The following is a 13,615-nucleotide window of genomic DNA, read 5'->3' on the forward strand; positions in this document are numbered from 1 at the left end:
ACGCTAGAGCCGGGCCGGGAGGCGCGGGCTGCAGCTGAGGATCAGCTGCTGAGGGAAGCGGGGAGGAGCCAGCGGGATCAGGAAGCGGCGGAGTGTCTAACACCTCTCTGCCATGGCTGGCTAAAGAAAAATCATCATAACCATAACAAGAGGGGGAAGCGGGGGAGGGGAGGCGGCGGCGGGGGAAGGGGCGGCGGGGGAAGGAGCGGCGGGGAGCGGCGCAGGCGGCAGCATGAGGAGGAGAGGCAGCCGGGGGGGCAGCATGCGATCGGTGGTGGGGTTCCTGTCCCAGCGGGGCTTGGAGGGGGACCCCCTGCTYACCCAAGACTTCCAGCGAAGACGCCTGCGGGGCTGCAGGAACCTCTACAAGAAGGACCTCCTGGGCCACTTCGGCTGTGTCAATGCCATTGAATTCTCCAACAATGGAGGCCAGTGGCTGGTCTCAGGTAAAGCGAACGCTCCCGTCCCTCGCCCTCTCCCGCCACCCCCTCCCCAGGAAGCATCTTCGTGCCCGGCCGCCTCCCCCGCGGCCCGGGGGAGGGGAGCCGCGGCAGCGTTGCTCAGAGCCGTTTCCCAAACCCACCGGTGCCCGGGAATGATGTTTTCTCAAGTAGGGATCTAAAATGGTTGACAGGTTTTAAATTCTACTATTATCGGGGGGGAATCCCCCTGGACAAAGTTTTTACGAGAGTGTTTCCCGGGCGCTGGGGGTGGAAGCTGGGGGTGCCCTTTTATTTGATGGCTCGCGTGTCTTTCCTCGTAAAAGCGGATTTTCTTGTTTCGGGGGGACGAYGACGGAGAAGAAGCCGCCCCGTGGCGCGCTTTATGGGCACCGGGTGACATTTGTCAGCGCCATGCCCCCATGGCCGGGGGTCAGCCATCGGTGCCGGGGGCGGGCGGCGGCCCYGAGTTTGACCGGGGGGGCTGCAGTGCCGCTCGGCATCGGCCGGGAACCGGATCGTTTTAATCGAGGGACTGGTCACTTTGGGGCCACCCCCACCCCATCTTCTTTTGGGGGAGGGGAGTCGGGTTTTGTTTTGTTCCTCCTCCCTCTCCTTGCAGGGTGCGTTTCTGAAGTGGGGGGAATATATTTGTGGTGATGGTTTTTGGCTTCAGGTCCCCTCTGTTGCCTGCCCGGGGCTGAGGGAGCCATAGAGGTGGGGGATGCTGTCAGGTAGGAGGGAGGCGAAGGCTTGACATCAGCTGCGACACCGAGGACAGGGAAAGGCTCTGCACCCCCAGCCAGGGAGGGGCTGCGGGGCTCGGCGGCCGGCCGSCCGCCTCCCCCCACCCTAGCAGCGCTTGGCGCAGGTGCCTCTTCCTGCTTCCCCGCCTCCGGGCCCGGAGGGGCGGCAGGGGAAGGAGGCAACTTGAGGCCGGGGCCTGGCCGGGCGCTGCAGGCCGCGGTCTCCTCGGGCGGCTCTTAGCGACAGGCCGGGGAATCGCGGGCCGAACCCGCCCGCGGCGCCCCGGGGGCTCGGGCGCTGAGGCGCCGCGGCGCTCTTCTCCCGCCGAGCCCAGAGACCCCGCGCTCTGCTGAGGGGGCAGAGCCCTTCGGGCGGCAGGGAAGGGGCTGCCGGTCCGGGAGGGACCGCTCGTGTTGTGACGCCCCGGGCAGGGCTGGGCCGCCGAGCACGGTGTCCATTGCAGGCCGCGGTCAGGGGGCGTCGTGTCTTGGCCGCCCCTCGCCCCCGGGGAAAGCGGGCTGGAGGGAATGGCCCCCCTTCCGTTGCTGTCCCGGGGCTGGGGCTCCGACAGCTCCCTTCCCAGGGGCCGGGCAGCAGCGAGAAAGGCCCGCTCCCCGGCGTGTAGGGCAACTGCCCTCGGGGGAATGGCAGAGGTCTTTGGCACAAGGCCTTGGCGGCTTTTTGGAGAGCGGTCTCCACTTGCCGAGAGGGTGATGGCCTTGCTTACCAACCGAAGACTTCGGTTTTGCCTGTCCACCTTGTAAATAGCGATGGGGCTACTGAGGAATGTGATGGGGGCATTGCTGAGCGGACACTTTACTGCCTAGCCATGGTGTCTGGGTAGAGATGAACTATATCACACAATGGTATCACTAATAACTTCAAAGAGTATTCAATAAAAAGTTTTTATGACTGGTTACTTTTAAGCAAGGGCGGAATAGAAACTGTATAGAGTGTAAGCTGATACACTGAAACCTTCCTAAATTTACCATTCTTACATGAAGAAACTTAAAAGCATATGTCCAGTGATATCTGAGGTGTCCGTGAAGGATGTTAGTGTTACTGTTAGGGATTCTTTTATCATTATGCACATGCAGCTTCTGAGATATGCATACATTTACCTTATGAATATATATGTGTATACATACATACATATATACATACATAAACCTGTGTATTGGAAGGGAATGCTGATTCACCTATTCTGAACTTCTCACTTTGTCAGTTGTCATGCTGGTATATACTAGTCCTTCTCCAGTAGAATTAGAGCCATGTATTTCTACTTATAAAGTGCTACAGAGAGCTCAAGTTTATTTGTTGTTTCTATTTTATTTTCCATAATAAGTGATGGAAACACCATCAGTATTTTCCGGTTTTCTTGCTCTAGAAGGCCTCAGGAGATACTCAGGTCTTGCCATATCATTGATACACTTACCTATGTTAACATCCATTCTTAAGGTAGAAGAATAAACAGTTGAGGGCTGTAATAGGCTTTCAAGATTTAAWTTTGTCCAAACAGCCTGAATCAAGGTAGATGCAGCAAGAGAATGAAGGCAGATTTCCCATCAAGTGGGTATCTAGAAAAGTGTATGTAAAAGGAAGGCTTTCAAGCAATGTCCAGTTTTCAGTTTCCTAACTTTTAAAGCTTCAGAATGTTCAAAGAGGGTAAGGTTTTCCTCCATATATAGTAGATAAATGGTTGTAGAGTTCTACCCTCCAGAAAAAAAAAAAAGTTTAAATTACGTGTCCTAGCAGTGCACATATTTGGGATAAACAAGAGCAGGTTACCTTAAGTCTGACCTTATACCGATGCCCTGAGAAAATTAAGAGCTCTGATTATGGTAGCTTTCTTTAAAAAAAGTTTTGTGTTATCCGTGACCATAATACCTAGAATGCTTTATGTGCCATAGCAACAGCAGGCAGGTGCTTTGTGCTTCATTCAAGAGTAAGAAATTAAAAGTCCAAGATTTATGGATACTCTGTTAAATTTAATGCCATTATAAGACTAAGCTTCATTAAAATTACACTCAAAGCACTCCTTTTTAAGGTTACACTCAATCTTGAAGCTCTGAGAAATAGCAACAGCAGGAAAAAAAGCAATAAGGAAAGGCTAAGGAAGGGTGTAAGMTGCCTCTGCTCTGAAGTTTTGTGGAAGTGCTACTTCAAAAGACTTCCAAATGCAGACAAAGCCTTAGAATTGGTGGCATGAGGGTCTCTCTTGCCTCAAAATAGTCAGCGTACAAAAGTAAGGATGAGATGTTGGATGCTTCCAACTGTACTTTCAGCAGCTAAGAGAGTTAGTAGGTATATTGGAGTGTGTGAAAAGGGAGAGTGCAAGCAGTCTTTTCAGTTGTTCAGTCTTAAGGTTCTCTTAACYTAGAGAAGTCTGTTTTGGCTGATTGACTTGTTAACAACTTAGACCTTTTTAGAGCTGTTGTAAGTACCGCTGATACAATGCATTTGCAGTGGCTATACCGATGGCACTGAAATGCTAGCCTGCATCCAAGTTAGTGCTGGTCTCATCACTTGGCTGGAATGCTTTCCTTGGGTATGTGTCCCACTTTTTTTTTTTTTTTTTTTTTTTTTTTTTTTTTTTTTTTTTTTTTTTTTTTTTTTTTTTTTTTTTTTTTTTTTTTTTTTTTTTTCAAATGTGTCTCACAGGAGCAAGTCTGTAAGGCTAATGATTACTGTTTCAGTAAACAGTTCAAACTGCTTAAACAGGGTTTATATTGCAGTTGCAGATAATTTTCCTGTTAGGATTTTGGAGAGAACTTTGGTGTAGGCRAGCCTCAGCAGGCCCTCTGAAAGCATGTTTGAAACTTTTTGGTATCTTAACTTCTTTAAATCTTGTACTGGAAAGTACATATTTAATAGCCTTTATTTTTGTTCCTAACCATGTTTTCAAGTAAAGAAGTTGAGGTCCATGACTTGAATTGAGGGCCAGTGTGTAGGCTTTTTCTGTACCTGTGTGAAACTCAAGTGTCCCCTTATAGAGGGGGAGAAGAAGAGAGATTAATGTTTTGTGACAGGAGTGCCAGAAGAAGGGACTGACATAAGGACAAGAATTTAAAAAAAATTGAAATAATCGAAGGAGGAGGTGGACACTCAGGAGAAGATGCCRTGTGACAGGTAGAAAAAATTACCTGTAGAATGACATAGGGGAAGACAAAAGCTTACCATATAAGAAATGAGAGAGTGGGTTGAAATTGGTTACAACTTGCTGCTGGATAGAGTTGAAAGATTTTATTGGCCAAAATGTGTCTTTGCAACACTTTATGTACTAGGTAGTGTTTTTTTCTTTTAACAGTTTGAGAAACACGTGACTGTCCATGCATGGAAATTAAATTTGCCATGCAATGGTATGCAAGTAACTTCTTCCTTCACATTTGCCAAGCATCTCCTGCACTTTGACTTTTTAAAAACCAGCTTTACTTGGTCTGTGCAATAGATTGTCTTTCTCCCATCCTTAGGTTTGGTGGATATGTTTTCCTGTTTGTTTATCTGACTATCATTTTTCATGACTGCTATCTTTTACAAACATGAGTATCTTTATCAGAACCTCCCACTTTTTTTTTGCGTACTTCAAACTGCATTTTTAAGATAACTTCTGGGAAGTACTGTAATCAGAGGCTTACTTAATCCATGCTAGTGTTCTTTTTCTCTTGGCTTTTTTTCCCCYTCCTACCAGATAATGCAAAAATTAGTATCTCCTCTATGATCCTAAATTTGTGAGGATGCAGGAAAGTTTTGGACATTCATCTGTCATTTAGTTATTATGTAAATCTGAAGGAACATGAGCCTGAAACAAGGGAAAGAGGTGACTTTAACAAAGGTTGTGGATTATTACTTCTGARTAAGGAGGTTGTATATCAAGTATGTTTTTAGGAGGGATGCTTTGATCGTAGTCTCTTTGTGTCAAGCAGAATTCTGTTTGAAGAGGGGTGTTAGGTCCAGTTACTATATCATGTTCCAGTTAATGTCTGAGAAATGATAGCATTTCTCAGGAAGGATAGCAGGATAAGGCAGCAATAATTTCAGGGTATAGGAGTTGAAGTTGAAGTTCAAGTTAGTTAAGATACATTACGTGAAAAAAGGTCATGTATTTTGATAGGGACTAGTGCAATCTATAGCACATGAATAAAAATGGTTGGCTCTGTAAATACACCATGGTCTCTAGACCACAGTCATGTAGAAAAGGATCCAAATGCGTGAATATTACAACATAAATTTTGTCATACCTGACAAAGCATGTGAAGTAAACCTGCTGTGATGCTGTTGGAGCCTCAAATGGAGTACTGTGCACAATTTTGGGCATTGTACTTTGTGAAAGATGTGCCCAAACTGAGAATATTCAGAAGAGGGTATGAAGAATGATCAGAGGCCTAGAAGAATGAGGTAGTGAAAAAAAGGTGTCCATTTAGTCTACAGAAATAACACCTGAATAGAAATGAAAGTTGTAAACTTCATAAAGCTGTTTTTAATTATTATTACGTGAAGTGGTAAACACTTTTTTGTCTGCTGAGAATAGGATGAAGAAATGGCCTTAAATTATAGGAAGAAATATTTTAGGATGCTGTTTGATCTTSCACTTTACCTTCATCCTGTAGCTCATTCACTTATTTCTCCTCTTCATTGTTTGCAATGTGGCACTTCCGTAATCTAAAGTCAGAAACTGGTAYGATGGAAGCATCTGGTCAGGGGGATGGAATAGGTGGGGAGAGGTTATTTGTCTGTCAGTTGATTTTCTGTCAGGTCAACTTCTTTAACTTACTCACCCCCTGCCTGAATGGCCACTGAATCCAATGGAATGGAAAATAGTAAGAGCACATGGCAAAGGAGAATGGGATTATATGTAATGTCAAACTGAATCCTCAGGCTTGATATTAGGGTAATTTACCTAATGGCAAGGATAATGAAAAACTGAACTAGGGCTGCCTAAGGAGGGTATGAAATCTACCTCAGCAGTGTTTTTCTAAGATCAAACTAGAGACTTATCTTCTGGGAATAATTCTAACAGAATCTGGTCTTTTGCCTTTGACCAGGGTCAACTAAGTGATCAACTTCTTGAAACACCACCCAGTCCTGCTTTCTGTGATTCATGCAACTTCTGGAGTAGATACGAACAATAAGACTAACCTTTTATGTTATGATTTRGAAGTATTACCATTTGCCATGTAGGTTCTTTAGTGAATGGACTGGAATGAATATGGGAGATAAAGGGGAGTAGTGGTCTTTAACTTTGTCCCCAATTAGCAAGGCTAATGCACTTCAAAACTGCAGTTTTCCAGTCCTGACTGGCATGATTTTGAAGTGCTTCTGTTAGTACACAGGAGCTCAAGTGTGTTTCATGAGCTGTGCAGACGCTGTTTGGACTAGATTTACTCTTGGCAAGCGTATGTTCTGTCCCCCTTCAAACTATTTTAGGCCTAAAAAGAATAAACTTCTCTTCCTGTCTCTCTTTGGTTCTGAATGTAAAAGCAGGTTTGACCCTGCTCCTGTAATGAGTACTGAAGTACTTGACTAATTAAATCTTTTAAAATGTGTTTCCTTTTTGAAAAGTAACTGTTGAATGGCACTGTATTAGTTCTTAGCTAGGTCACACAGACTTTTATTTTCAGATTGTCAGTCATACAATCATACAGTCCTAAACAGAATCTGCAAAATAAGATGAAAGCTATTTCCTCATTGTAGATGTTAAACTTACTGTTTCTGACACCGTGAACTGAAAAATTATAAATTCTCTAAACCTTCAGTTTCCAGAAAATCCACATGCCTTGTTGACTATGGTATTTTCATATGAAAAGGTTTTCTATATATCCARGTTTTCCAGATGTGTAGTAAACCTGTTGCTGTTGGTGTATGCTCTGTATTACGTTAAGAATGTGCCGTTGCCATACACAGTTATTCTTTTTTTGGGGTGGACTGTAGCATTACCACAAGTTTGTGCAGTGGGTCCAATGGTTTTTGAAAAGTGTGAATGGCTTCAGCTTCAGTTGCTGTAGAACTGAAGTACATGCACAATAAATTCACCATAAATTGAAAGCATTTTAATTAATTTTCATTTGCTGATCTRCCGCACAGAGCAAATGCTATAGACCTGAAGTTTCCTACAATTCTCAGACTTGAAATATTATATTGCATAATGTGAATGCAGTTTATGTTTGATGAATCATAGTTGCTTTCTACAGAGCATAAAAACTATGTATTTATATGTATTCACATTTTCTTTACTTTCTCACTGTTTACCTGTCCATATATGTGCACCTCCTGCCTTTTTTTCCCTCTTATTTTAAGASTCAAGTTTGAGTAATGGGGATTGTATTTGCTGGTTTGCACCTTTTCTGGTTTCAATCACTTTAGGCTTCCTTTTCTAGGGTATTATTTGCCTGTAACTTAACACYCCTTGTTCTCTTGTATGAGGATGTAGGGGCTGCTGAAGTGTCTCATTTGTCACAAATCCTCTGTGGTCCAACACMTTGGGTAACTTTTTTTTCTGGTAGAAGTGGCCTTAAGTCAGAAGTATTTCTAGAACAGCTGAACTGGAATTAGCAGGGAACATACTTCCAAYGTAATTAATGCTATTATTTTGTTAAACTTTTATGTCTCAGTGGGGTATGAGAGAAATAAAACTGAGGAGTGAACAGGTGTAGAAGTTCTCAAAGACAAAGGATGTACAAGAGAATATATAGARGAAGAGACAGCATTGCATGAGTATGGAAATCATTTAAAACCTCCTAAGYTCTGGAACGTGCCACCACCAAAGTTTCATGTAGAGCTAGAGGGAGACATTTGCATTCAAGAGCAAAAGTAGTTTCCAAGGTGGAGGCAGAGGAAACAGGCACTAAGGTATAGGAACTTAAGATAGTGGCAACTTTGCACACTATCAAACACTTCTATGCACAGTGCAATAGTTCTATTGCAATTTGTTCCACTCCTACCATACTGTATGCGTGCTGGGAGCCACAGTAATGTTTGTTTCCTGTGGATATCTTAATGGTTTTTGTTGAATCGGACAGTGGTTGGTGGAAATTATAAATTTACTGTTRAAGTAAGACACCTAGACAGCCGTGCTGTTAGGTAGGAGGATGTGTAGAACTTACTGCAGTGTTTCGCAAATTGGTTTGCTATGGTAGCAAATGACAACTSCATTCTGCAATGTTTGGCCCTGAAATGTTTTTTACTGAAGTCAATAAATGAAGTCTGATAGAAGCTATGTTGGCATTCACCTGTGTTAAATGTTGCTTAAATTGTTTTCATGTAGTGATAACATTATGACATGGCTGTTGGCAGCTTTGGGAAATAGCCATGTTTAGTGTGACAATTACTTCTTAATTTTAACTTGAATAATGTGGTCATCTTTCAACCCTCATGTATTTCTGTGTCTCCTTATTACAAACTCATCTGCAATCACTGGAGTGCAAATACAACTTTCTGTCCTATTTCTAGACAGGAATATAAACTTCCATCACTTCACTTGACCATAAATTACTGTGAGATTTTGGACCCATCAGATTTGACTCGTTCTCAGTAGTTATCAAATGCATCACAAACTTTTGTATCATGTACTCTTGTTTGATGTGTGAAGTACAAAATCAGGAGGAGGAATACTCAATTTCATGGAGCATGGGTAATCATAACATGCTGCTGTACTGTCTATCAAAGTGTCATAAAATCTGTTAGGAGACTCAAAGGCTGAGAGACTGTTTACTTGTAGGATGTTTGGCATAATTCAGTTCCATGGGAAAACTTAATAGCATCATATGATGTGAAAAGTTTTAAGAAATCTGAATAACAGTAGTAATGAAATCTGTTTATGCATTTACCTTTTCTGTAAGTAAACAGCAGGTCAAGTAATTTTGGTTTCTTTTTTTCTCTTTTTGATGCCTTTGTCCTCTGGATAGAAGTTCAAAAGGCTCTGAGTTTAAGGCTTTTGGTAGTGTAAAAAATCAGTAACATGTTTTAACTGTAATCAGCAGGTTTCTAGTATCACTTTTGACTTGTGATGCTGTTCTCTTTCATTTAAGACAGATACCAAAAATATTTTGAGTCTGACTTGTAGAAACCTTATTCAGATTTTACAGGTGTTCAGAATTCCTGTTGAGAATGCTGACCAACACAGTAGTAGCTTGATCTTTTTTTCTTTTCCTGATAAATAATAACTTAATGCAATTGAACCGCAAACAGTCTGATATTTATTTTATATATAGCTGTTTGCYAGACAGGGAAGGAGGCACTTAAATATATTTATGTACAGAGCCCTGAAGTCAAAACTGCGTGTAGGCAAGCAATTAGGAGTACAGCAAGATATGAAGCAGGAGAGTTGAACTTCCTTCTCCAGGTGCTCTCTGTCAGGGCTTCACCTCAGAAATGTCTGTCTTAGYCTTTACAGATCTAGAAGCCTGACATACTGTGCTTGCTGAAGACTGCTGAATGCTTCAGTAAAATCATTTTATGGCCACATGTCAGTCCTGAGCCAACCTATGCTATGAAGACTTTGCAAAGACTGCTGGAGGAGATATAGTTGTCAGTGAAAGGGGGAAAATGTTCGTGTTTTATGAATAACATAAGGAATGCTGGCAATGAGGAGTTGGTGTAGAAGCATTTTGCCAACATGCGTATATGAATTTGGCATGTAATTCATCTACAGCTTGCCACAGAGTTTTACATAGCAGTAAATTTCTGACTCTCCAGGTTGCTATAGGTTGTCACTATGTGTTGGCAGAATGGCAGCTATTTAATTCAAACTTTTCCTGCTGATTGCTCTGTTTTCATGAATTTTAATTGAATACCTGACTGCATGACATCTTAATGTAAATGTGGGTCTATATATCCTAAGAGGCATACATTTTTAATGCTAATTAAGGTTTTAGAAAAGCTTTTTATGAATAGCTGCAGAATTAAATAATTTGTTTGTCATCAATTTACCCATGACTCAGGCAATAATGCACATTTCCTTTATTTGTTCTAGGAGGCGATGACCGCCGGGTCTTRCTTTGGCATATGGAAGAAGCCATCCACTCAAGAGTAAAACCAGTTCAGCTGAAAGGGGAGCATCACTCTAACATCTTCTGCCTAGCTTTCAACAGTGGCAATACGAAAGTGTTCTCTGGAGGTAAGGAAGGAAGGAAGAGTACCCTGATTTCACATGAGTGTGTATTGTGAATGCCTTGGAGTAGAAGCCATATGTGAGATCCTGCCCCACGTGAGRTCTGCAGGGTGTTTTTAATCAGCGATTAAAATTTTTTTGCGAATGGGGAATCCTTTAGCTAGCACAACATTTTCAATTTTGTCAYGCCTTTTTTCCAAACCCTGGTGTAAGCACATTGTGTTTTGAACTATCATGAGAATTCTGGGTCCAGTCTGCCTCTACTTGTGCTAAACACAGTGGAAAGCATTGTCTTTATTATTCCCTCTTAGCTGTACTGAGAGCAGACTCTGCATTCTCTCTGGCACTCAAGCCTGATGCTTGAAAATCTTTGCTGCTATCTGATTTCAATGCGTCCTTCGATGGCTTATGAAGGACTATTGCCATCTATTGGTGGATGATGTTTTCTTAGACCCTCTTTCAGTTCTTGCAGGGTAARCCTCTGCCTTCTAGAACAGTTGGCACATTGGTCTCTAAAAGCCCTTGATGCTCTCATATTTTTTTAATACAAGTCTACTTTTTCATGGAAAGTTTAATTCGGTCTGAAAACTAAGGTAAGGGAAATGGACATGTACTGGATCTGGGGTAATAAATTCTGTAATTTAGGTCCATTTCACCACTTGATTTTAAAAGTGTTGCGATAGGGAGGATAATTGAATTGAGGAAAAAAGGTAAAAGTGTCAATGCAGTCAAGTGTCATTTTCTACTATACTTCATTTCCACTACCTGACTTGGTCATAGAGTGGATGAGAATTTGTATCTTTCATCAATAGGTCCATTMACATACAGGTAGACTTCCTTTAGGGTACTATGGACTACTTGGTCAAAGCCCTTCATTACCTTTTTGAAACAAGATTTRTGTACTGCAAATCAATGCTACAGATTGATTCTGAGTGCATGCAAATGGTAGAAGCTTCCTGTCCTTCACTGTTGTGTTAAAATTATAATATGCCTTAGAAAAAGAGACATGACAAGGCTTAAGATGCTGTCAAGATTTCTAGGATAAAATGATTCAGTTATACTTCTCAGGTGAAATAAACCCCAGGACTGTCAAATAGTGATGCCTATCTTCTTATTCTGGGGTCTGCTTTTTGTTTTATGAGAAAGACAGCAGTACACACTGTCTTCAAATGAATATATCTGCACAAGTGATTCCAGTGGAATTTTGGGTCAGAGTCAGTTGTTTCACTGTAGTTTGAATTCAGAAAAATGGAACCTTATATGAATGGATGAATATTCAAGGAATAAAGTGTGCCAAATCTTGCTGGACCAGCTGGAATGATATTTTTTCATGTCCAACTCAGCCCCCTGTCCATTGGGCTTTGCTGTCAGACAGAGGCTGCTGTTTTCACAGGAAAGGCAGAAAAGTGGCTTGATTGTACCTTGCTACTGAAGTTCACACCTGCAATTAAAGATTTATATAAATCTTTATGGGGGATTTTGATTATGGTGGATTTTTGCTAAGATGCCAGGTTAGAGGAGCTGTGGCAGCTGATGTACAGAGAAACTGGCCGCTCTTATCTCTTTTTCCTCCTCCAGTTTGCATAAAAACAGTGTACCTCTGCCAGAAATTATTTCCATTGGAAGAATCAGGAACTCTTTCAGCTGCTCCATCAAGATTCAGTGAGCTCATCTGCAAGGGCTGTGAATGTGACTCTTGGATCCCTTGTAAAGAGTCATTTTGCTGCATGGCCTAGATGTACCATCTGTTTTATCTCTGATGGTAAAATGGGGCTAGCTATATTTATTCACTCAATRATGTTCTGGGAGATTCTTAAAAGGTCTGAAAGAATTGTGGGTCCTAAGATCTACTGGTTGTCACACAGACATCCACACCCACCCCTGAATTTGGAGCTGTGTTTAAATCATAAAAGTTGGAATACTTAAAACAAACCCAAGACTAAAAATTAGAATATGGAAACTAGGACAAGTCACACAGAACTCAATTTATTCTGTAAATAAATGACTGCCAATGACTAATAACTTAGGATCTGATGACCTTTCCCGAAAGCAGCTCTTGATAACAGAGGAGAAGGGATTTTCCACTTCAGTACAAAYTGGATTGCATCCAAGGCATTTCAGAGCTCTTTGCTTTCAAGAAGCAAGCACCCCATGTAGCTGTTACAAAAATTGAAGGCAGGAACTGAGTGGACACTGCATGTAATCTCTGGAGGRAAAAAAACTGTCCCAAAGAAGTTCCCATCCATAAGGAATATTGTTGCCCTTCTCTGTCTACACACACTGAGAGTAGAGCAGCATTTGAAAAACAAGATCCCTTCCTAGCAAACTGCATGGACCTTTTTTTTTTCTTTGCACTTAATGTTATGTATATGGAAAGTTGTAATAAACCTACAGGAAACTGCATTTGTTTCTTTTAGGGCTTATGTGACAAATATTGGGTTTGGGCTACCTTAACTGTGCTCCTCTGTATGTGCTCTGCAGTATTTCACCCTTACAGGTATAACTGAAGGGAATGACAGATTTCTGCCGTCTTTCTGATTGTTGTAACTGCAGTTACCAAAACAAGGGAGATTATAAATGACACAGTTGTGTATACAATTACGACCCAGTTAGTCTCAATGAAGAATGAACTCTCCAGTGTTAAAGTCAGTTTGTGGTTAGATTTTTGTCACCACTTTCTCCTCCCACACACAGAAAAGAGGAAAACAATGGTTATTCCACTCTCCTTTCAATCTTTCTTTCCCATTTTGGAGCTTGTGATGAAAGGGAATTTGATCCCAYGATGACTCAATGCCTGAAACCAGGCAACTGGAATGATTCTTGTGTTCATACTGGATGGAGACTGAAGAACCAAGATTGTCTGCTGGAGGAAATTGTGTCATTGGATAAACTAGACTGTGTTTTTCACTGGTGAAGTATATAGGTGCTAGAGTAGTTTTACTAGATATAAACAGTGTGTAATAATATATAATGGGCTGTTCCAAATACAGTTAATGACCGAAGGATGCTTTCACTTAAGTGACTTGTTTATTTTACCATGGAAAAGATGAGCTACTGCAGTAAACTCAGTCTGGCACGATTTTACTAGGAGCCTGGGCAAAGAGCAAGTAGTTGTAGAAAATCTCATACCTCACTAGTCAAAGAGAAACTTTCTCAAATTTTTCTGTTGAGGCAGAATACAACTGAAATATGCGTGGGGTAAATGAAAACTGAGTCAACTGAATATTTAAGAACCCTAAATGAAATCTTGCTCCTTCTGAACCTATGTCTTTAGAGAGTGCATTAGGAAAGCTTCATAACTCTACATCACAACTACAAAGAT

At 41.9% G+C, this 13,615-nt stretch overlaps 1 protein-coding gene across 1 annotated transcript in view; it reads left to right on the forward strand.

Annotated features, from left to right (window-relative positions):
• The first annotated feature begins 209 nt into the window (after nt 1-209).
• DCAF5 (DDB1 and CUL4 associated factor 5) overlaps nt 210-13,615 on the forward strand; it is a 68,023-nt gene continuing 54,617 nt past the window's right edge. The window contains exons 1-2 of the mRNA XM_057367259.1: nt 210-446; nt 10,156-10,299. Of these exons, the coding sequence (XP_057223242.1) occupies nt 233-446; nt 10,156-10,299 (358 nt within the window). The 5' untranslated portion in view covers nt 210-232. The remainder of the gene's footprint in view (nt 447-10,155; nt 10,300-13,615) is intronic.

This window comes from Malurus melanocephalus, unplaced genomic scaffold (genome assembly GCF_030028575.1).
Source record: "Malurus melanocephalus ecotype Western Australia unplaced genomic scaffold, MMel_1.1 scaffold_2, whole genome shotgun sequence".
NCBI classification, from domain to species: domain Eukaryota; kingdom Metazoa; phylum Chordata; class Aves; order Passeriformes; family Maluridae; genus Malurus; species Malurus melanocephalus.